Source organism: Cryptotermes secundus, unplaced genomic scaffold (assembly GCF_002891405.2).
Source record: "Cryptotermes secundus unplaced genomic scaffold, Csec_1.0 scaffold181, whole genome shotgun sequence".
Classification (NCBI taxonomy): domain Eukaryota; kingdom Metazoa; phylum Arthropoda; class Insecta; order Blattodea; family Kalotermitidae; genus Cryptotermes; species Cryptotermes secundus.
Genome location: NW_019723906.1, coordinates 1,087,019 through 1,111,787, shown reverse-complemented (window position 1 = coordinate 1,111,787; position 24,769 = coordinate 1,087,019). Strand labels below are relative to the sequence as shown.

Below are 24,769 nucleotides of genomic sequence, written 5' to 3'. Positions count from 1 at the left end.
GGTCACTGAGAGAGCTGTTTGCTTCAGCCGTTTATGCATATAATCTCTTCTACAATTAATTTAGTCGAATGTGAAAAAGAAAATCTTGAACTATACAACTGCAATAAATAAGAGTTACTCGAAATTTGTAACCTTTCACATTTTGTCCGTCCTGGGAGAATTTGAAGATTGACATATTATCAGGTTTTCAGTTGCATGCATCTGCTTCATTACTTGAGTTACTGGGGGAAAAGCTCGTTGAAATCAAAAGAGGAATGTTTTACTTCGTACCATAATTCCTCACTAGGTTTCTTCCTTTCCTTATCTATTTTCGTTTTTTTTTCCTTTCACTTTTGTCTTCTTAAAATGGTAAATTATATTACATTTTACTCTTCAGATGTAACAGTTTCGAACATACAACACCAGAAAAACCGTTACGATGTGAGAAAGACATAACATAAGAACACTGATTACGCATATAAACTGTTATGAACCGAGAGAAATGTTTCTGATATATATAATAGTTTGAGTATGGATACAAAACCACTTAATTAGATACTTCTATTAAAATCGGATCAGGCCAAAAAATCATTTCAATCTGATCTTGAAAACGGTTGGGAGTTTCAGATAAAAAAATGGTTTACGTCAAAACTTAACTAAAATGGAAAGTTCACTTTCATAAAATATTAAAAAAATACACACAATTTATCCCTTTCGAATTAAAGAGTTGCTCTAAGAGTAATGTTATTGAACTCTGCAGAGGCAGGAGGAGGGCTACAGGTATGAATAGAGCGGTTCTTTTATCGATATCTTGGGGTTACTGGCCGTGTGTGAAGCGAAGAAATGCTGAAACTTGTAAATATTTAGTGCCGTTCCTCTGCCGGGTATATTCTTCAGTTCTTTCACCCACGAAACTCTCAGATTCAGTTGTATTCTGCCATTCAAACATCGGCGTCTTCGCGTTGTTCACTGTGGGCACAAATGTACAAGACTGAAGGTGATAGTGAGGGATTATATTCTATACAAACACAATCTTAACACAATGAGTGAGTAGAAACATGGATACAGTATAGTGTGTGTGTGTGTGTGTGTGTGTGTGTGTGGTCCTTTGAAGGGCATTTCACTGTGAATTTGTGAACCTAAGTGGTCATAGCCTACTAAAAACAATTTTCTATAATGTGAAACACAGAACCTTTAACGGCCGTAAACAACAGTGTAGGCGCTTTGTCTGAGGGCAGAAAAATAATCTAGCCTCCGAAACGTCGTTTTAAATATAAATTAGGAGAATGGATAATATCAAGAAAATTAATTATTTTTCTATACACACGTTCATTCTTCTAACCCTGAACCGATTTGCTCATCAATTGATCCGTCAATCAATGAACGTCGTACAGTCCGGTATAGATTCACTGGCGTTTCGAAGGAACGTACTGCCTCCATTCTCAGAGTCGAAAAATAAGCCAAGCGAGCAAGAATCAAAATGACTTTACTTACAGCATGCTTACTCAGTTTACCCTTTTGCTCTGAAGAGTGAGATAGTATTCCTCCGAAACATAGGTAAACTTCGGCACCAGACTAAACGGCGTTACATCTCAGCGGATATCACTTTTCATAGTCACTGCTGTGAGAACGTCGAATTTTACTCTAGTAGCGATTTCGAACTGTGAACTGGAATCACCTCACATGAACAGAAATTGCTAGTACATGTCTGTGTTGCATGTAGCCTAATGTTAGTTTCATCTCAGTCGGTCCTACAAATTCTTTCACGAACTCAGTCGATGATCATTGCACACAGATCTGTCCATTTTTTCTCTTATTCATTAGTTTGACTGAAAATTTGTCTTCTGAATGTTCACCTTAATTAGTGAAGACATGCAATGGATGGGCGATTTATGTAGCCTGAATTCAAGCCAAAGTCCGAATGTTCAACAGTAGTAAAGACTGCATTCCATGAATTAATTTTGCTGACCAGGATCCTACGTAAGAGACTAACAATCAGTATTCCTGTCTTCTTAAATATAACGCCTTGTAATCCGTAAAAGTCGACCGACGTTTCGGAGGAATATGTCGCCTACATGACTTTGTGTCGTGTCTGTTTCATGCTGGCTTTTTGCTTAGTTTACCCTTCAAACCTGAAGATGGAGGCAATAATTTCCTCCGAAACATCAGTCGACTTTTAGGGACTACATGGCACTATTTCCTAGACAATAGAACTCCTCATAAGTACCGCTGTGAGAACCTCAAATCCTAGAAAGTTAATATCACCTGGGAAATCTAAATATTCCACGTTCTTTATTGGTTTCGGAGGTTCACTGTCGTGTTCACAACAGTCCGATGCTGGTCTCTGACCTAAGCCACATGAATTCATGTACGATTTGAGATTCTGAAAGCGGTAGTTATGAAGAGGTATATTTTCTGGGATACACCGTCGCGCGGTCCATTGGTAATCAAAAGAAGTTTCGTAGGAATATGTCTCCTTCAAGCACGGCTCTGCTTCCTACCTGTTTCATGCTGGTTTCTTGCTTGGCTTATTCTTCGACCCTAAAGATGGAAGCGACATCTTCTGCAACGCTGGTTGACATTCAACAGACTATATGGCGAGACATACCAGGAGACGGAACTCCTCGTACGAATTCAGTCCATAACCTCCTATCCTCTTTTTTAATATTCGTTTTAATATTATCATCTACTCTATGCCTAAGTTTCTAAAATATTCTCTACTCTTCAGACTTTTCGACTAAATTTCTGTGAGCATTTCTCATCTGTCTTTTAAGTGCTATATGCTAGACCAATAATCATTTTCATCTTATTTTCTCAGTAATATCGAGAGAAGAGAATTAACTACGAGCTCCACAATACGCAGCTTTCTGCAGAACCAGATTATTTGGCCTCCTTCAGGTTCAAACACTTCAGACACGCTCAAGCAAGTTTAAATTTCCTGCCTTTCAATTAACATTGTAATTTATTTCTGCCGGTAACGCAACCAGCCCTTGAAGAAAATTTTACAAATTTCTTCGACATGATCATCAAGAATGCAAATTATCGAGGCGAATGATACTGTCTGGAATTCTTTGCTTGACGCCATACTTCTGAAAGTCGATTTAAAGATATCGATCTTTATCGAGGCGCCGACGTGCCCTGGAAAAGCTAAGCGAATACAGTTTTCTACTTACATTTCAGTGTTACGTCACGAAAGACTGTTAAAAGTTGTTCATGCCTCAACTTCGGTGGGGGAAGCCAGTTCAGCGATGCTACGATTTACAGCAAACTAACAAATAGAACGTTCACGTTGTTACCACCTAGTGATTGTTTTTACTCAGTCACTCAGTCACCCATGATAAGACAATTTTAACAAAAGATCCTTTAATGTTTCGTTGGAGTTCCTGTTTTACTCACCAGAATCCTCGTTCATTAACAGAGAAGCTGGGAAATTTCGATTCGTCACCAATATAATCTACGTCCGGAGTAGACTGAAGACTGGACGTAAGAAAACTAAATTATGCAGTTTCTATGTGGACTATAATAACATTTACGAGTTATATGAAATCAAAACAATGAATATACTAAGTACTTTTTCTACAATTAAGAAATTAATCTCATCAATGTTACGTAATATGTTCCAGCATTGTTCTAATACTACAACGTTTCTCCATTCTTTCTAATTCCCGAAACTTTCCCCATTCTCTTATGTTTATAACTAAGCAACTCGCCTATCTTCAATCATAATTTACAAAATTAAGTATTCCATTGTTAGCTCAGTTCTGGTGGTCACTCCGTAATATCAAAAGCCCATAGCTCATCAGTTTTACTTCGGACTGGACCCCTTCAATTTTGCAGTCGCTCCACAAACGTCTCGAGAGCATGATCTATCAAGCTCGCTCGAGACTGCAATTACTCCCATTTCACATGCTAATACTATGACGAATTGAGAGTGTTAACTTATAATTAGGTAGGTGTAGTTGAGCAGATTGGTCTTATTCAAGTTACAGCAATCGGATGATTTGTACAGCCCGCGACATTGCATGTCTAGGTGCCTATATCAATATTTCTAGCAATAAAATATTTTCAGGATATTAACTTGTATTTTACATATATCAATTTGAAAGTCATTAGTAAAACAGAGAAAATGTTGAGTTTAGATTCGATTCATGATGGTCAATTTTTCCTTGCGGATTAACAACACAAAAAGCAAAATAAATTCATTCTCCATAAATAAACTTGCTATATTTCCTTGGTATTCTTGAGGATAAAAGTACTTAAGTGTGTAATTCAATTTCCCAATCCGAGTTCATCTCCCTCAATATACCTCTCTAGAATGAAATCATTTCAAGAGGTTATTTTATATTTTAAAACGTGACTGCAGGCCCGGTACATTCCATGTCATTATGAATATACGAAATTGAAGGCGTTGTTATATGAATTTTTTGCTTAAATTTATTATTTCGGAAAAATAGCAGACGATATTTTATTTATTTTCAAGGACGTAATTTCAGAATATTACGATCATAATTAATTCAATCCAATTATTTTTTAATTTATATTCTTAATCAGCAGCTCAGATAACAATTATAAAATAAGCAGGAGCAAAGCGAAAAAACTAACAAACAAAAAGAAAGAGACAACGTGTGTCATTTAGATAATAACCATTCAATTAGCGCAGTCATGCCAACCGCGATGTGGTGAGAAGTATAAATGTACCCTAACCCTCGGAACGAATTCTCCATGTAAGTTTGGGACATACTCTTTTCTGTATTCATTATTTGATGCACCATCCTTGTAATCCTAAGAGCAAATGATTAAGCTATATGAAATAGAATTGTTTGGTTTGTTAAAATATATGCCAATATGTTGCAAGGACTTCAGATAAATAAATGGTACGAAAGAACATGGGTTTCTGCAGGCTTTTTGTGTGACTCCTCTGTCGTTCTCGACCAACATCACAGCAACTGGACAGCAGAACATGACAACAAGCAATGCAATATTCTAAGTTTAGGCTGCCCCTTTTAAAATGATTCAATTAATATAAAATGACTTAGTTTTATTAATTAACTAACTCTCTGTCTACATTTCTTTGATATTAACTGAAGACTTTAATGACGTGTAGAAATAAATTGTTTTCAGGAACATAATGATAAGTAAAATGAAATTGTAAACAATTTAGATCTATTTACTGAGATAGGTATGGTTAGTTATGGCAAGTAAATACACTCTTCTTTCATTATCACCCTTTTTCTGATAGTTTCGTTTCAGAATCTTACCCCGAAACGTCTTCTCCTCTCAGGAATCATCATCATCATCCTTGGAGCAGTTTTGGGGTGGTACGGTTTCCCAGAACTAATTCACTCACAGATTGCGTCGGTAAGATAAAACTTCTTAGAGAAGGTTGGTTAAATATAAACACAGTGACGACTATTGATGTAGGTGTCTCCTACTTCAACGCACAAATCTCTGCACGTTTTGGGGTTCATAGGATTCTTAGAGTAAACGGTATTCTAAGTATTACTAGCCAACTAATCTGCGTGTTAGACGTACAGTGTGTCGTATGACAGTTAATACATTACTCTGAAATATTATATAGATGAAATTCATGTTTCAAAACATTAACATTCACTACTAAATGCATTTTTACAAGAAAGGATAATATATCGACAATCAGTAATGCACATTTCTCGCGCTCTGAGTTTAAAACACATGTTAATGTCTCTTGCTTTCCAATTTATTTACCAATTTATTGCCAGCGTATTCTGGAGGACCTCCTATCGGGGTATCTCATATGTTAAACTGAAATTTTTAAGCCATTTCCGATTAAGCCATTCTCCAAAAGAGTTTCTGAAGAGATGTATTTTGCACCCAAAGTACGAGTATGTAATTTGTATAGGAAAGCAATCTTCAGTACAGATTTTACTCTGTGAGTAGTATCTGTGTCTACAGCGCTACCTCTAGGCCACTACTTCGGTGACAGAAGTGAATGTTTACATTTTTATTACAAGTTTGTAAGTGTTCAAGCATCACTATTATAAAGTAGATTCTAAAGGCTTCTGACATGGTGTATACACCCGGAATTACAGATTCTTTTACTTTGTCTATCGTCTGGTATCCTAAAAACATAACATTTCGCAAACTGGATCTGTTTCCGTCCTCAGACACCCACTCTGTCGGGTCCCTTAGAAAGATCTAACCCAAAACACTGGACAACCTATGTGTACGCATTATAAATATTTTCATTGTGAAATTTCTCGTTGTTTTCCATTGACAGAGCCTAATCTCAGGTGTACGTGTAGTTGTAGATATCCTGACTCAGGTCTTCCAGTGATGGAGGTCAGACCGTTTTAACGGACCCAAGAGAGGCGGTGTCTCCCTCCACCTTCACCTGTGGACGGAAACAGAGCACGTTTACAAAACGTTATGTCCTTTTGAATACCGAACGATGGACAAAGCCCAGAAACCTAGTAATCCCTATCATTTTATTGATATTTGCAGTATATGCTTGCTCTATGTTATTACTAGAACTCTGTATTCAATTAGGTAATTTTAAATTTACTAGTGTAGTACATGACATAATTTAATTTCAGAGCATCTGCTTGAAACCAGGATCCGAAATACGAGAAATGTGGTCGAACTTTCCCGATCCCGTAGGGTTTAAAGTGTACCTTTTTAACGTAACAAATCCAGCGGAAATCCAGAAGGGAGAGAGACCTGCCCTGAGGGAAGTGGGGCCCTATGTTTATGAGTAAGTGCATGAAGTGTGCTTAGCAAACGGGACGCTACTCTTCATTATTTTTCTCTGTGTGGACATAATTGTACACAGTCACTGGTGGACTCCTGTTCAGCGGATAATAAACTCCAGGGTCAATAAAAGGAGGGAAATTTGTCGACCTGCTGAGCGATTTAATATTTTAAAATAATTCTGTCAATTGTGTCTGTGTCTTAAGATATAAACTCAAGTGACAAAAGTCATGGGATAGCAGTATGTAAATTTATTTTTAAGTGGCGCCACCGTCCCTTGACGGCTTGGAAATGCCCAGAGCAGTATCAGTTGTGAGGTGTTCTCTCGTGAGTCAGGTTGAACACCGGCCAGTCTGCTCATGGCAAGCCGACGTGAATTATCGGAGTTTGAACGGGACATGATAGTGGGTGCCAGGCGGATGGGATATTCCATTTCCGAAGTTGTGCAGTCATTTAACATTCCTCGATCCACGGTGTCACGTGTGTACCGGGAATACCTTGTGGAAGGCATTTCCACCCACCGTGGACAGCTCAGTGGCCGACCACGGGTGCTTAATAATCGTGACCAGCGGCGTCTAGCTAGAACTGTCCTTGCTAACAAACAAGCGACACTGGCTGAAATCACATCCACATTCAATGCAGGAGGTACCAGACGCGTATCCAGCAGGTCAGTGCAGCGTTCGTTAGCTTCCATGGGATATGGGAGCAGAAGACCGACCAGAGTGCCTCTGTTAACACCACGACACCGGACACAGCGCCTCACCTGGTCTTGTGACGTCGCTAATTGGACCCTGGATGATTGGCAACATGTGGCGTGGTCCGATGAGTCACGGTACCAGTTGTTTCGGGCGGATGGTAGGGTTCGGGTATGGCGCAGACCCCATGAGGCCATGAACCCCAGTTGTCAACAAGGCACCGTGCAGGCTGGTGGTGATTCCATACTGGTGTGGGGTGTGTTCACGTGGTATGAGTTGGGTCCGCTCGTCCACCTAAACACGTCATTGACCGGTGACGGCTACGTTACACTGCTTGGTGACCATTTGCAGCCCTTCATGGACTTCATGTACCCCCACAACGATGGGGTATTCCAGCAGACAATACACCGTGTCATCGGGCCGGAGTTGTCCACAATTGGTTCGAGGAGCATTCTGGAGAGTTCCGACGAATGGTGTGGCCACCACGTTCGCCCGACATGAACCCAATCGAGCATTTATGGGACGTGGTGGAGAGGTCCATTCGCACCCAAAATCCTGCACCTACAAATACCAGGGAGCTGTGGGCGGCTATCCAGACGGCATGGCTCAACATCTCTCCAGAGGTCTTCCGTCCACTTGTGGAATCGATGTGACGTCGAGTTGCTGCACTTCGCCGGGCTAGAGGGGATCTTACACGATATTAGGTACCTATCCCATGACTTCTGGTACTTTCCATGTTTAATGATATTGATCACGTAAAATTTGAACCGTTTCCAGTTTATAATTTTTAATTCCATACAATCCATAATGAAATACGTCAATCGTGCGAACTTCTTAATTAGGGTATTACTAATACTTTCAGTAGCAGCAGAGACCTGGTATTCTGTACTATGATACGTAGAAGAGAAACACGTGTTCTCTTCAGGCGCTGTTTTCTCCGCGACGTGACATAAAACGACTTTCCTCTTTGCCTACACTAACTGGTGAAATATTGCAAGCAGCGATGTGAAATTTGGAACGACGTTATGCCCTGATATTGCATGATATGTATATATAAAACAAAATAAATTCCGTGGCTTGAGTCCACAAGCGAACTATATCGACCCAGCAACCGCCGCTTGTCGGTGAAGTTAGTGCCAACTTTAGCAGATTGAGGGTGTTGCGTGGTCAGCGCAACGAATCCCCACGGCCGTTAATTTCGTCTTTCAAGACCGGAGCCGCTATTTCCTTGAAATAGCTCCTCAATTATCCACACGAGGCTGAGTGTAACCCGTTCCAGATTCACTACTTCTCAGAAAATCTTTTAGCTCCGGGAATCGAACTCGGACCTCTGGATCTGTAGGCAGAAACTCTGACTACTAGACCACAGGCGGTTCAGGATATAGATATATATATATATATATATATATATATATATATATATATGGAATTAAAAGTTACTAACACGACCACTATGTAAATGTACCAGCTCTCAAATACGAGTATGTTTTTTGTTGCTTTAAATTCTGCATTCATAATCTGGTAAAGGTTACAAATTAACTATTACGCAGAATACTGGTTTATTTCTAATACTGTTCATTGTTCTACACAGTCCGTCAAAAATGCAACAGATTGTTCTTTCTTTCACTTTCACTTTCGACACAACCTGTTTCGGCCCTAACTGGCCATCTTTAGGTGTCTTACTATTCTTAAACTCCTGAAGATGGACATTTAGGGCCGAAACATGTTGTTGAATGTGAGAGTGAAAGAAAGAAGGAACAATTTGTTGCATTGTTGACGGACTGTGTAATACATAAACAGTTTTAGATTTATTAATTCAACAGGATGCTTATACGTAAATACAGGTTAACGGTTTATTTCCGTAGACAATATTTGCTGAGTTATATACTTGTACATTGTTTCTAAACATATTTTCACTTGCATAAGTATGACTATAGACGGGGTTTGGATTGGTAATAGGATTTGTTGGACTCTTTTAACATATAAACTTGTGACTGAAATTTAAATATCACTGTCACACAGAGACTAGTATTTTCAATCTCGGTCTTCACTGCCGTTTCTATGTAAAGGCTTCCAAAGGGGTAAGTTCCCCTTCCTGTGGGTTCCCGAACTGTTCCCGGTCTCAGCTACCAGCTTTTCACAGCAACAGCTCACAATGGCTGAACCGCAGCAATTGTCTGACTGACTCTCTCACAAACCAATTCAACTCAACTCAACTCTACCCGTCTCAACTGAAGTGGCTCTCACTAACTGTCCTGCTTATAATATCTGAGCATGAACCACACAGAAAACGCTGTTCCTCTGTTGCTGTTTGCTGGCCCTTTCCTAATAACAGCCGTTGTCTAGGCGTTTGATTCACTGTCGTTTTCTAGCAACGGGTCTATACGGCACAATATTTACTCTTTATTTCAACATTTAGACCTAAGTTAATTTTTATATTACTCCACTGAATACAAATTGAACAAATTCTTGCCGACTTATTGTAGCTTCTATTCCAAATTGTGCGGTGTGTATAAAATACATTAACTGTTAGAATTAATTCTGTAGTACTAACATGCTGTAACAAGGATGCCCAAAAGTAAAATTACAATTTTATTTCAGTTAAACCTTTCATATTTCTATGGATTAAATTTCCTTTATTTTAATTTCGGCTTCTCTTGTATATTGTAACACAGTCACCCTCAAGACAAATTTCGAATGCATGAACCTGTAAATAAAACTGTAGCTTTTCTTGCGGGCAACTCAGAATGTGACTAAAAAAAGGTGCACTAAAATAAATTTCACATATACCTCTACAGAAATTCAGTAAGCCTGGAAATTGAGAACATGGAAATTCTATATCAGTATTTAGCAAATTGGAACTCCATTGCAGTGAGTATAAGCACAAGGCGGAGCTTCTGGACCATGAGGAAGACGATAGCATATCTTTCAATAACCGAGACACATGGTTCTTCAACAGGCAGCAATCCGGACAGCTGACTGGAGACGAAATTATCACCATTCCTCATCTACTTATTTTGGTAAACATTTTTTATTTGAAAAGTACAGTCTTCTGGGTAGTAACACTGTGTAGTTGGGCATAAGTATATCGGCGTGCTGTTTTCTTTCTTGGCTTACTCTTCAACCTGAAGATGAATGCGACACGTTCCTCCGAAACGTCGGTGGATTTCCACCAAACTACACGACGTTACAAACCAGAAGATTGCAGTCCTCATAGTCACTGGTCTCAAAACTTCAGATTCAACTGTTTATTGTGTGGTTTACTGTATGTCGGTTGATCCAGCTGACACATCAGGAATCGTGGAACGTTGGCGATACAGTAACTGACATGAAAACATCGGACTTAAAGACTCTACTACAAGTTCCACTTTCCTTGAAGTCAGGCCTTGGCCCCTGGGCGGGAAGTCTGCAACTGAGAACATGAGCAGTATTGCAAAATCTCCGCTATAATTTCCATGAAGGGCTGTGTTCTGTGGAGTTAATTAGTTAATGCATATGCCTTATGAGGTGACATAGGAATAGAAGTAAGAAACTTTCATTCAAGTTACTACTGACTAAATACCGTTATAAATCAATTCTGTTCCCTTGAAATACAACTGAGGGATAGTGAATTTACTACATACAGCGGCATAGTGGCTAAATGCTGGAATAGTAAAGCCTGTTTACAGGTCGTTGCCTAGTAACGACAGCCTCATTTCTCTCTCCACTGTTCTGGCTTCTAGCTATTATGTCACAGTAATTAGAAACGGACGCCTGTCATCACAAGAGTGGAAGGTTTTCTCCGAGTTTCGGTATTAAATATCTACTGTGGTCCTTTGGCTGATCTATGCGCTGTTGCGTTAAAAGGTTTTACTTCCTGTGGGATCCTCATTTGTCATGGGTTCTAATGCAAAACGCTCCGTGTCAACAATACCGACATGGCTACCGTGTGAACTTGCATAAACAATTAATACCACAGCTCATAAATACATATTACTTGACATGTTAACTTAACTTGTTGTGAACTTACGTACTAATGGTCTTTGTGGCAATAACACATTACTTTGATATAAAACTTGCCGTCTGAATTGTCTAGGGCATGGTGCTGTCAGCAGAAAGAGATATGGCGGTCATGCTACCCGCCATCACCCGGGCGATCCCAATGATCTTCGGTACGCAGGACTCCATGTTCCTCACAGCTACTGCCAAAGACATTCTCTTTGATGGCGTCCTTATCAACTGCACTTTGAAGGACTTCACTGCTAAGGCACTCTGCATGCTGATGAAAACACAAGGCAAGGACTTCCAGAAAGTGGGAAAGAACGCCTTCAAATTCTCCTTCTTTGGTGTCGTAAGTACCATGCCATTTCGGCTTTTATGTCGTCATACTAATAATACAATAATACGTCATTGCTCTAATAATGAATTTCATATTCGTAATCATCATTAGATAACAATGGAAGGAACGATCAATAATTCATTCAATTCTTTGTTATTTATGTGCCGAGTCAGTAGTCACAAGGACAGTTACAGACACATCACAGTGTAGATAAAAGCAGTTACATACTGGACAAATATAACATAAAGTCAAATAATAATAATAATAAATTATGTGAACAAATAACCGCATACTTCCCTTTCATACGACAAGGACTGCATACAAAACGAACCTGTTGTTCGTATATTCGTTGCCGCGATAACTTTTTTACTGAGTCGTTGCCTAGCAATGATCGAGGGATGTACGTACAGACACACAAACTGATGGAAGGGATTTATGAAGCATGCCGTTGAGGCGGGCTCAGTTTCATACAGATTGCTCCAGCCATTCAAAGTTTGTTATGGGGGGTTACATAGACACACAGACAGCATGGTGGTTGCATAAGATTACTTTTATTTTTCCCAAATAAGAAAAGTGCGCTAAAATCAATAATAATAATAAAAATAATAATTGTTTTAGTGATATTAGTAAAATAACGTGGCAAGTGTAAAATATTCGGGAATGAAAGAAACAAATGAATGTTACATTAAAAAGAATCTGGAACTGCTTTCAATTATTCAAATCCGAACGCTTTGTCTGCTGGTCTCCAAGAGAAGAACGCAGAGATTACAACACAGGAAGTTAGAATTTTCATGCTGCTTTGCATGGGTACAAAACAGGTGCCAGAGGAAAATATATGGACTGAAATGGAAGAAAATTTCATGAGGCTGGAGAAAAAGTTTGTAATGAAGAGCTTCATAAGTTGCGCTTTTCATAAAATATTATTACGGAAATGGAATTGAGGATGGTAAGATGGACGGGGCACATAGCACAAATTTTACTCCGCAGCCTGAAGGGAAGGAACTAGTTGGAAAACCAAGGTGTAGAGAAGAGAACACCATCAAAACCGATCTAAGATAAACATCAAATGAATCTTAGGGATTCATAAAAGTTGACGATTTTTTCTGTTAGATGGCTATTATTATTATGCCAAGACGGATTTTGCCTTATGGAGTAGTTAGTAAGTTGACAGTTATTTTTCATTCATTCAGTCAGTGAACCAGTTAGTTAGTTAGTTAGTTAGTTAGTTGGGCTGTTTATTTGTTTGTTAGCTTATGATGGAGAGATAACTGACAGGATCTTAAACGAAACTATCTAAGTTTCAATTTCTTTCATGTAGTATAAAAAATTTTTCATGCCGTCATCAGTGATTTTCAAATTTCTTTTCCTGTCTGTCTGCATTCCACTAACATAATTTACACCTATGATTCAGTACATATTTTCCAGATGTATACATTCTGAGCTTTATACAGAATTTCATAATTATGTGGAATAGAAAATTAAAAGCACACACAGAATAAATTACTTTTCCGGAGTAGTCCCAGGATATGTTTGTGTTTAAACTGCAGAAAAATGGGACTCTCCAAGAACGCCTGCGCCTGAAACGTGGCATCCAGAACGTGGCGGATGTTGGTCGCGTCGTGGCCTACAAGGAGCAGCCGAGAATGTCAGTGTGGAGTGGCCCCAAGTGCAATGAGTTTTCTGGGACGGACGGCAGCATCTTCCCGCCTTTTCTTCAGGACGGCGTATCTGTACGCGCTTACGCACCTGATTTGTGCAGGCAGGTCTTGAATTGTGGAAATACTTCATGAAGCCATATTTTTTTCAGGACGGATGTCCGATACATCGACACCCGGGTGTCTTGGCAAGTGGGCGAATGTCCGATATATCGACACCCGAGTGACTCGGAAAGTTTCCGAATATCCTATAAATCGACACCCGAGTGACATTGCAAGTGGGCGAATGTCCGATATATCGACACCCGAGTGACTCGGAAAGTTTCCGAATATCCTATAAATCGATACCCGAGTGACATTGCAAGTGGGTGAATGTCCGATACATCGACACCCGGGTGTCTTGGCAAGTGGCCGAATGTCCGATATATCGACAGTCCCAGATCTTCTTTCTGAGGAGCCCTTCTGGCGCTTTGTGTATGTTCTTAGCCAAAAAGGAAATGCAATGACAGAATCTGTGCATTGAGAGCACTTGCTTCATTAGGCATCACAAAATAGTCCAATGTTCTCGTTTACTCGACTGTGATGATCAAGCTGATGTCGGGCTTGAGCTACTGCAGGAGATTAATATAAAGAGAAAGCGTAAGATATGAATATTTACGTTTACTTTCAGATCTTTAAATGCAAGGTATGTAGGACCGACCGTTTACAAAGGCATAAAGGGAAACATATATTCGGCAGATTTCGGCGACATGTCTAACAACCCAGACCTCAAGTGCTTCTGTACGACTCCGAAATCCTGCCTTAAGAGAGGTGTTCACGATCTTACAAGGTGCACAGGTAAGTCATGCTCAGAGGAGAGGCAATTCTAAATGCAGAAGCTCATGCGACGAACATCTGTTCGGCTATCAAACAATTCTAAGTTAGCTGCCGTCGCCACGAAAAGATCTGGCAGTGATCTGATCAGTGTACTCTCCTGGCATCTTCCTGGAGGACCCGAGGAATACCACGAGAAATATAAGTCATAATAGCCGGTATCCCTGCCAGGACACCGACTGTCTTTTCATGGTTTCCTCGGTCCATGTAATCAAAGGCCTCAATTAAGTTGCCACCAATTCCTTGCAAACAGTATCCAATTCATCACTTCTCAGAACCCTATCATACACGTCGTTAAATAAGCAGAAGGAAACAGAGTCCATTTTATGCAAGATACCGGTAAACTATGGGCTGAAGTCAAACACCGTGTTGAACTGCCGAATTTTCTTTCAGTTAAAGCTTAACACAAGATAAAGTCACTAGCCCCAGTAATATTCATGCAATGTTTTGTTGCAACAGGGGCCCCCCTCGCAGTGTCGCTCCCCCATTTTTTCCGAGCCCACGAAGACTATTTGAACGAAGTGACAGGACTGTACCCCGAGCAGGCGCGTCATGAAACTACGCTACACTTCGAACCGGTAAGCATCGTTTCTGCATCTTTCTGGTGCGGACCACATGAAGAGAAGGGGCGTGGAGACCGGTGTCCCCTGGCCGTAGTTATTTCACTTTTGTGTTATGTGATATATCAGATTGGCTAGAATATTTTTAAGGTGTTCATTTTCCCGATATACCGTTCATATTAAAACTAGACACAATTTAGCACCAAAGTATGTGTAGTTTATTTCCTTGTGTTGGACGTATATTTTCAACACCCAGCAAGTTTCAGTCATACAAGACCACCTTCATGGGGGTACCATATTAAAGGGAGATTTAAATTCTTTTATATATATATATATATATAAATCAATTTGGTCCACTAAACCTCTTATCCAAAGGGCACCGGGGGCTCATTCTCGGGGCGTGAAGCTGACCAATCACATCTACCTAGTGCCAAGGTCAAGAAAATGTGGATCTATACATCAACTCCCCCGTACGTCTTCATGGCGTAGTGCTTAATTAGTTAAGCACAGGGACAACTTTACAGTTTACCATTCATTTATTCATATTCCTGTTGATCTCACTTGGAGCATAGGGCATTCCCGAGACTCTTCGGTACCTTGGAAGGGGGATCAGCCCAATCATCATATATATATATATAATTTAAAATATCATAGTCACAACTTTCTTAAACAAACCAAAACAAATATTATGTTAAAATTCATATTATATATACACACATTTTATGTCACAGTTACTGCAGTTGGGTTGATTAGGATATGTCGTGCTATGTTGTGTGTTATTGCGTCATGCTCGCCTTTGGTGTTCAAAAGATGGAGCTCTATTATTTCAGTGTGGTTCTCGGTAGGTGAACCACTGGACAGGAAATAAAGTAGATAATTGACGTCTTGACCTAAGGATAAGGCCGAACTTAATAATGGAACGCCCCTTTCGCTTCTGACGAACGAGAGACAGTCCTAACAGATGCGGGACAAGAGGTTCTCACGGTGGTCAACGTGAATATTGCACGGTAAAGAACCAGAAGGTTCATTGCCGTGTTCACAACAGCTCGACACCGCTCTCTATCATGAGCCAGATGAATCCAGTACATACTCCCTTTCTCTTTCTCTGAAATATATTTTCTTCATGTCATCAGGTCTATGTCTAGATTTTCCTAGTTATCTCTTTCCTTCAGATTGTCTTACCAAATATCTGTATGCACTTCTCTTATATCACATTCACGCTACATGACCTGTCCATCTCCTCCTTCTTCCCTCCATAATTCTAATTGCTTTTTCCGAGGAATACAATTTATGAAACCCCTTATTACGCTATATTCTCCATACCTTCAGTTACTTCCTCTCTTTTGGGTTCCAGTACTCAGTACTCTGTTCGTAAAGACACTCGATCTGCATCCTTTCTTTAACGTGAAAGACCGAGTTTCACGCCTATTCAAGATCACAGGCAATTTTGTGATTAAAGATAGTTACATGACGGGAAGCAAAATTATTTTTAATTGAGTGGTAGCAAACAATTTCTTCTTATTAATATATTCTTCGTACATAACATTACTATTTACTACTATTACACATTTATTATTGTGTAATAAGTTGAAGGAGAACTTCCTAAACCTCTGTTTTCTGTCGCCTTAATATAACGCATGGTGTGAAAACAGAGTTCCACCCTCCAAGAACCTAACTCAGAGAAGAAAAAATTCCTGAAATACAAGAAATGCATTAACTAACTAATTCAATGGAGCTGAGTCCTTTTTGAGAACCCCAGTCGCTAAGCCACTCAAGTATTTCCCTATATTTTATGGGACCCGAATTTTCATCACCGTGTTCACAAGAGCCCTCCACTGGTACCTACCGTGAACCAGATGAATCCAGTCAACACCAAACCCAAAATTCACTTCAATACGAGTTATTTCTAGATCTTGTTTTCTTTTATACATTTCAGTTGACAGGCACTCCAATGCTGGGATATAAGAGGCTGCAGTTCAATATTATTTTACGCAAAGTCAGCAAATTCACGCCTATGAAGAATCTGCATGCCATGATATTTCCAATCCTTTGGGTCGATGAGGTAAGATTCACAAACATATACATGCCAGTAATTGATCTACTGATTGGGATATTTCCCGGCAGGGGAAAGAGATTTCCTCTATTTCACAGTTTCCGAACCGGCTCTGGGCTCACCCAGGCTCCTCTCCAATGAGTATCATGAATTCCTTCCTCTAAGGTAAAGCAGTCGGGACGTGAAGCTGACCACTCACCTCCATATATTGTTGAGATCAAGAAATAGTGCAGATATATCTCCATTGAATTACTGCGGTTTTGGACCTTTCCCATCGCCGTTACTCTAGATTAAAGAGAACATGACGTTTCGGAAACTGGGTCTGTTTCCGTTCTCAGGTGAGGGGGGAAGACACTTACTCAGTTGGGACCCTTAGAAAGAGGCAATATCAATTAATGGACTTATCTGTTTTTCTCTGTCACTGGAGACTAGCCCTCTCTGACAACAGGAACTCTTCCTTATAACCGTTTTGCTCTCACCACGAAGTAAATACCTTCTTCAATTGTCCCGTATTATTTTAGGCGTGTTTACTGACGCTCAATTTTGCGCGCGTTGCCTCCCGCAGGAATGTGTTTACAGAGTCGTTGCCTAGCAATGGGTCTATACGTCACAATACAGTGAATCATAATGACATATAGTGGACCTGTCTATTTGATTAGAAAATAAATTACAGAAGTTTCGATGTCCAAAATTTTCCCCACATGAACCAGTAGCAATAAATACACTAAGGAATATCTCTCGGCGGCCATACTGAGAGTGGCTTACGGCCACCCATAACCCGACAGTTAGAGAGCTTCGTATCACTTTGTTAAATATACCAGGACGTGAAGCTGGCCTTTCACTTATTCTCATGCGCTAAATTGGAACACACGAAACTTAACTTTAAATCCGTTAAAAATCTGGGGTTAGGCACAGGGATGATTTCATGTTTGTGCTCCTCAGAAGTTACATATTACATGACTAAATGAAACATATCACAGACACAGAGCCCTTACAGATACATAGCAAATTTTTGTCGAATTCGGCGTCCTCACAGCTGTGAATGTGAAGATTCCTGCCTCCAGGGACATAATGCTGTCTAGTACTGTGAAAGTTTTGCTTCTTGCTTCGCTTATTCTTTGACCCTGAAAATAGAGGCGACATGTTCCTACGGAATTTCTTCTCACTTTCAGCGGACTTCAGGCCGTCATATTCTGGGAGATAGAACACTTCGTATATGTAATTTCTCGCAATTATATATATCGTAGATTTGATCAAATATTTCACTTTTATGACTATGGAAGTCGGGATAGTGCAGTCGGTACAGCGAGTGTCTACGGGGTGGACGGTCAAGGGATCGGAGTTCGGGGGCTCTTACCCCGGGGGTAAAGAGGCCGGCGCGTGAAGCTCACTTCCATCTACCGATAATTTTAGAAATTTTTGTTTCTGTGGCTCCATACGACTTCAAGGTCTGGGCCTCAATTAACCACAGTGACAACTTCATCTTTACCTAATAAACAATACGTGATATTCAATGTCCTCGCCGTGGTTTCGATGCCATGTACTCTGGTAGATGTTTACCGACGTTACAGAGGAAGGTGCTGCCCTCATCTTCACGGTAAAAACTACTCTGAAAATGGAGGCAACAGATTATTGTAATCTTAACATACTTCAAAAACCGAAATTCGTCCCTGTTAATATTAACTTCTGTGTTACACAGGGTCTGGAACTGGACGATAAATACGTGAGTCAACTGAAAAGTATATTTGTGATTATCAGTATCATAAATATCTTCAAGTGGATAACAATTGTCGTCGGAGGGATCCTGGTAGCCACTGGACTGTTCATTCTGATTCAGAAGTTGACAATCAGCGCTATTCTTGCCTTGGGAAGGAAGTCTCCAGAAGTTTCGCCACGAGATATCGAGACGCCATTGCGTTATTGAAGGCGACCTAAGAGAAGAATAGAGAGTGAGTGTGTTTGAGAAAAGGTGCTGAGGAGAATATCTGAACACGTTACAGGCAATTTTATGGAGAAATGGAGAATTACATCAGACAGAGCTTCATCATTTTTATCTTCCACCGGTTATTATACGAGTTACAAAACAATTAACACGGAATTCAATAAACGCCTGTGAAGGATACGTAATTTGTACGTACAAAGGTTTGGTCAGAGAATCTTAGGGAGAAATTCACTTAGAAGAACTAGACATTGGGAACCGCTTCAATGTCAGGACCATTTTGAAAATTAACACATTCACTCCTTGGGACATTGATGAAAACTGGACCGGACAGAAATGTCTAGCAGACTAAACAGTGTATGTACGTACAATATCCCATGTGATTGTGGCGGATGCTACATCGGTGAAACAAGCAGACACTTACAAGTATGCATTAAGGACCACAAATATAACCTGATACAAAGTCTACTTGAGAAAGCAAAGTTATCCCAATTTGCTTCCGAAAAAGGCCATATGGTATGTTGAAAAGAAACGAAGGTCTTGCAGAATGAACCGAACATCACATACAGGAAATATCGGGAATCCGCCGACGTATCTCTTGTAGATCAACAGATCAGTCAACCCAGATTGGACATCTCTTCCAGCTGGACTCCCATTATTGCAGCAGAAGTCAGAAAACTACATTTCCCTCCAGTGTAGATGCAATGTGAATTTGTTTTTATGTTAGTGCCGCACAGAGAATTTGTCTCTTTAGTGATGACTTCTATTCTGGTAGTTTTCTGGTTTCAACAACATTAGCCGTCAAATAGTGCATGGACATAGATGCTAGGCCTCATGCTTGTGGAGATTTTGTTAATTATTTTTAATGCTTGCCTTAACTCTCGAGGATGGTTTGTGCTGTGGTTGGTTTATACATACTCTCTTGTATTGCTGCTGGTGTCCGGAGGTAAGGACTAGCTCTACCGGTTGGGCCCAATTGAGTAGATTCCACCTGAAGATGGACACAAAAGCCGGTGTCAGAAACTTGTGGTTTAAGCAAAAATTGACATGAATAATATTCAGAATCACAATGTTTGTGTTAATGTACCATCGTTACAAACTTTTGAATGTTATTTATTATAACAGAATTAAAACTTATCATAATGAAGTAAGGAGTGTGGATTCATCTGAGTGATGACGGGGAAAGGTAGGGGACTGTTGTGGATATGGTAATGAACCCTCATGTTTAATAAAATAAAGGCAGCGAATATGTTGTTCAGCTGAGCTACTAAAAGATTCCAGACGAGGATTGTCCCATGGAGTTAGCCAGTTATAATTCTTTCATTACTAAATGTGAATTTAATGGTGATAACATTCCATCCTCCATTTGGGGTAGATTTTTTTAAAACCATTAAAGTGGAACATATATATGAAACACATATTTACTCCCGGATCATGAGTTTTGGGCACCTTCTCTTCCTTCTCTTGTAATGTAAAATCAATCCACGTTTCATGTGTTATGAATTAAGAAGCGGGGAACATTTATCGACTAAAGGAAAGTAGCTCGTCTCTGCCAAACGAACAGTTTTACTAATTCATGCGCTTGGAAGTAAGGAAGCTCCCCACGCGATATTGCTAATTACTGTAATATATAACGAATGGCTTCTAATCTAGAGTTTCTTTCTTCAGTTCCCCTGACCCGATCAGTCTCATGGCATTGTCCCTGACAGATACTGGGCCAAGACTATAGTAGTTCTAGTTTCGCACGTGGATCTCGNAATTGCAGCCGCGGCGCGCACTTGATTGTACGCACTGTATTAATCACAACATAATACGTCAAGGAACTAGAGGTTACAGGTCCGATAGTTGTTCTACTCGCTATAATACTGCCATAACAAGTGTGCTATGATCAGCTACACTGTAAAATTTAGATATTTTTATCAATGTTTCCTTGCCTGGCTTCGTCTTTGACCTGAAGATAGAGGCAATATATTTCTCAGATACATCCGTTGAATTTCTCCGGATTGTACCGCTGCGAGAACATCAAAAGTTAAGGCTTGGATCCAGAATTGGATTCGGGCTTATAATGAACTGTAGATGGGTGTGTAGGGTATTGCAAGGGAACGTGGTAAAATGTAAAGTTGCCTTCTTGTTCACTAATTAAGCACTATGCTATGAAGGCATATGGGGGGTGTAGAAATTCACATTTTCTTGACCTCGACATTAGCTGGAGTTGAGCGTTCAGCTTCACTGCCCGGCCGATTTAACCCCAGGGAAAAATCCCTTTACCCATTTGATAGGAAGTTGGGTGAACCCCAGAGCCAATCTGGACGACGTGGAGCAGAGAAAATTCTTGACCCTACTGGAACTCGAATTCCGACCCCTCGGTCGTCCAGCCCGTAGCCAGTCGCTATACCGACTGAGCTAGCCCTACTAGGGGAATGTGGAACATTGGTAATACGAGAAGTTGAGAACAGGACCAGATTATTTTGGAAATGAAATGCTTCAGTCGGTATTGCAGTCCAGGCCTATGTTGAAGAATGTTATGTGGAGTACTCGTATATATTCAGCGAACTGCTCCTCAGGTGTCATAATGTATAATAGTGGATCAATAAAATGGCGAATTAAGAAATTCGCTGTTAGATATGGGAATAGTCAACAATTTCCCGTTCAATTTTCAACGAACATTTCACTAGCACGAAATAAACATAGATTTACAATATTTTCAGCGTTAAAAATGTCCCTGAAGCCCATAATATGAGTCTTCGTAGCTGTAAAATTTTCAGGTCTCATAGATATTGACTTCTTACGAGCTTGTATACCCACCTTTGTTCGTAATCTTGAGACACGAGAGAAACTGACACGTTGTGTTATTACAATTCTTTATTTTTTATTAATCAATCAGAATCTACAATTCTATGAGCTAGTTTGCTGGCGTAAGAGCTGTGATACTCTTTAATGACGTGGTGAGTCCCTCTTATTTTTCTTTTAGGTCAGCTGGCCAGTATCTTCGGAGTCTTCAGTTGTACTGCGGTTCAACGAGTGGCTGTTGTATGTCGTTTGGGTGATTTGCTAGTTTGTTGTGGTGTATGGTACTTTTTTCTCTGATGACGTCTTCGATGTATGGTATATTTAGATCTGTATGTAACGTTTGGTTGTTTACATACCAGGGTGCATTTGTTATAATTCGAAGTATTTTTGACTGGCTTCTCTGGATTATTGATATATTTGATTTGCTAGCGCAGCCCCAGAGCTCGATTCCGCAAGGCCAGATTGGTTTGATTATTGTCTTATAAAGCAGGACTTCGTTTTCTATGGATAGGTTGGATCTTCTTCCAATTAACCAGTTTAGCTCCTTGGTTTTTAAGTGTATCTGTTTGCGTTTTTTGATTACGTGATCTTTCCATGTGAGTCTACAATCCATATGGATTCCGAGATATTTAACGCTTGGAGACTGTGGGATATTGTGTTACAATTCGTGAAGAATAATTTATTTACAGTAAAATCAGGACGTTTCCGCAGATATGTCTCTCATATATTTGTATTCATATGAACCGATTTTCAACGTCAATGACCTACGACTTTCTAAAAGTTTGTTTACATCAATTCTTATTAAATAGTTTGTTTATATTTAGTGTAGTAGTTATTAAATACATTGATAGCTCATAATTCTTGTTTAACTGTAAACGTTTTAAATTTTAACACCCTTATTAAATCATTTGAATGGACCGAATAAACAAAGTTAATTTTCTCTCCACTGAAATTTATACATTGTGCAGAACGTGTTATCTGCAATGCAAATATATATGTTTTATGTGAAATATGTAAAATATTGTTGTAACGTTAATGATTACAGAGTAAATTAAAATATCATTGAGAACAATCATTGGGGCTAAGTTCATGCACAATTTCTGCTAAAATAATGCAGCTTAAGGACGTGGCAAATCACTTGGCATAGAGGATTAATTTCCACTACCAAAGAAACAACTATTAATCTTCTGCGACTAGAAATGGGGGAATCTAGAGAGTGCCATGCCAATAGACTCCACAACAGAACTTCATAGAATATATCTGACTTCTTTTTGAGAGCACCATTACAGGACCTATATATATATCTGAGATCATGTTGTACACACACTGAGAATAATTTATTATTTTCAATTATAGAATTAGCTGTGATATCGTTCAACGACGACGACGGTTATATGACCAAAGCCATGCTTTCTGAAGAAGCAAAAATCCACATGCCGGGAATCGTGAACAGATATAATAGTCGAAATTTGGGCTCTGATTCATCTACTGAATATCCAGGAGATAATACGGGAATCACAACCCGACTGTATTTCTTAGTGTCACAAATACAGAAACGGAAGGTCAGTTTTATTCCCAGGAAAACAATTAATACTAATGATTATTTCCACTTGCTAGAAAATTAAACTTTTCCATAGTTCTGAAGAGTGCTGACATCATTCTCCAGTGTCAAGGCGCACACCGGCGCATGAACACCGGAAATAGAATCAGTTAACCTTCTGAGAATGGTGTAGCGGCCTAAGAAATGGCGATGACATAAGCTCCTTCCCACAGTACATGCAGTATACCAAAGCCTTTATTTAGAGAACACTGGCTATATCTTATTCCGGATTTCACATGGCCCGAGTAACGAAACATCGGAAGCTCATCACAGTATGCTGTCAGTGTCGTTATCACCGTCGCATCGCCATTTTATTTGCTATTTATTTCTAATACCATCATTTTCATGGCTTTAAAAATGTCAGGGTCGTCATCTACAGGCGTTCTTCGGCATTGAAACGTACGTAAATTTTGTTGCCTCATCTGTATCTTTATATTTTCCCTTTCTGTGACGGTCAAAAATTTGGTCCGTCTGGCAATGAACACTAACAGGCCTTAGGGCCCAACGCTTCAAAAAATAATAAGAAGATCTATTTCTTAGTTCCGTTTTTTCCGTCAGACAACATAAATAATTTAAGATGGAGTCTTTCGTTAAAGAAAATTATTAAGAGTTTTCAACATGTTCATTTCAAATATTCAAGCTTTACTTGATGAAGGTCATATTGTTAATATGTCTATTATTTATTGGAGATTATTTCAACTATATTTCGTTTAATAATGAGAAAAGCGAATAAGGGCTTATGCTACAAATATTAATCATTTAAATCTATTTTCACATATAATACCGAGGGAGGGCTCTTGTGAACACGGTAATTAACCTTCAGCTTCCTTAAAGCACGAGGAAGGGGGGATATTTCTTGACGAGTTGAACAACTATTAGCTTCGCTGATCCGTAGAATTAGTTAAGATATCTATGTGTTTGGAAATAATTTTGTGCTTCGTGTTTTACGTCTCATACTAAGCAGTAGCACATGTAAAAGATCTAACATTTATAAACTTGTTTTCAAGAATAATTTCGTTTCCCTCGGACCTCTAGTTTCTCAGTTCGCATCTCGTTCTTCATGCGTTTAGGCTACTAGACCATAAATTTATTACGCAGTATAGGCCTTTTACGTTCTGCCTACAATCATACATTTCAGTATGTCAGACTGTTCGATTTTTGTATGTTTTTACGATTACTAACAGTCCTTAAATTCAGCTGTAAGTTGGAAGAACTTAAAACAATCAGCAAAAACGAGTAAGTGCCTGTTTCGCAATTCGATTCTGTTCTCCCGATTATGAAACATACACGTCAGCTATGACCTACTTTCCCCTATAGCGATTTTAGCCATGTAGACTTCATATCTAGAACAGAATTCTCTAAAGGCACCTCCAACGAAGTTCACCGCCCACAATTACTTGGAGAAGAACTTCAGAACTTCCCCTTAATTTGAACTGAATTTCCTTTCCAATGACGTACTCACTGAAGCCACCAATGACTGCGATCAGCAACTTCAAATTATTTGCGTGATATCAGTTAGCGATTATCAAAGCAGAAAATGTAAGGCTGCGCGCGCACCGACAATTCTTGGGCGATGACAGC

At 39.6% G+C, this 24,769-nt stretch overlaps 1 protein-coding gene across 1 annotated transcript; it reads left to right on the top strand.

The window, feature by feature from the left end:
• Window positions 1–720: 720 nt before the first annotated feature.
• LOC111861961 (sensory neuron membrane protein 1) lies at window positions 721–18,783 on the top strand. Its single transcript, XM_033750523.1, has 10 exons — window positions 721–759; window positions 5,230–5,337; window positions 6,552–6,709; window positions 10,273–10,420; window positions 11,476–11,730; window positions 13,266–13,477; window positions 14,035–14,210; window positions 14,706–14,824; window positions 16,743–16,868; window positions 18,559–18,783. Exons 1-10 carry the CDS (start codon window positions 721–723, stop codon window positions 18,781–18,783), a joined length of 1,566 nt encoding a protein of 521 aa, XP_033606414.1.
• The last annotated feature ends 5,986 nt before the right edge of the window (window positions 18,784–24,769 follow it).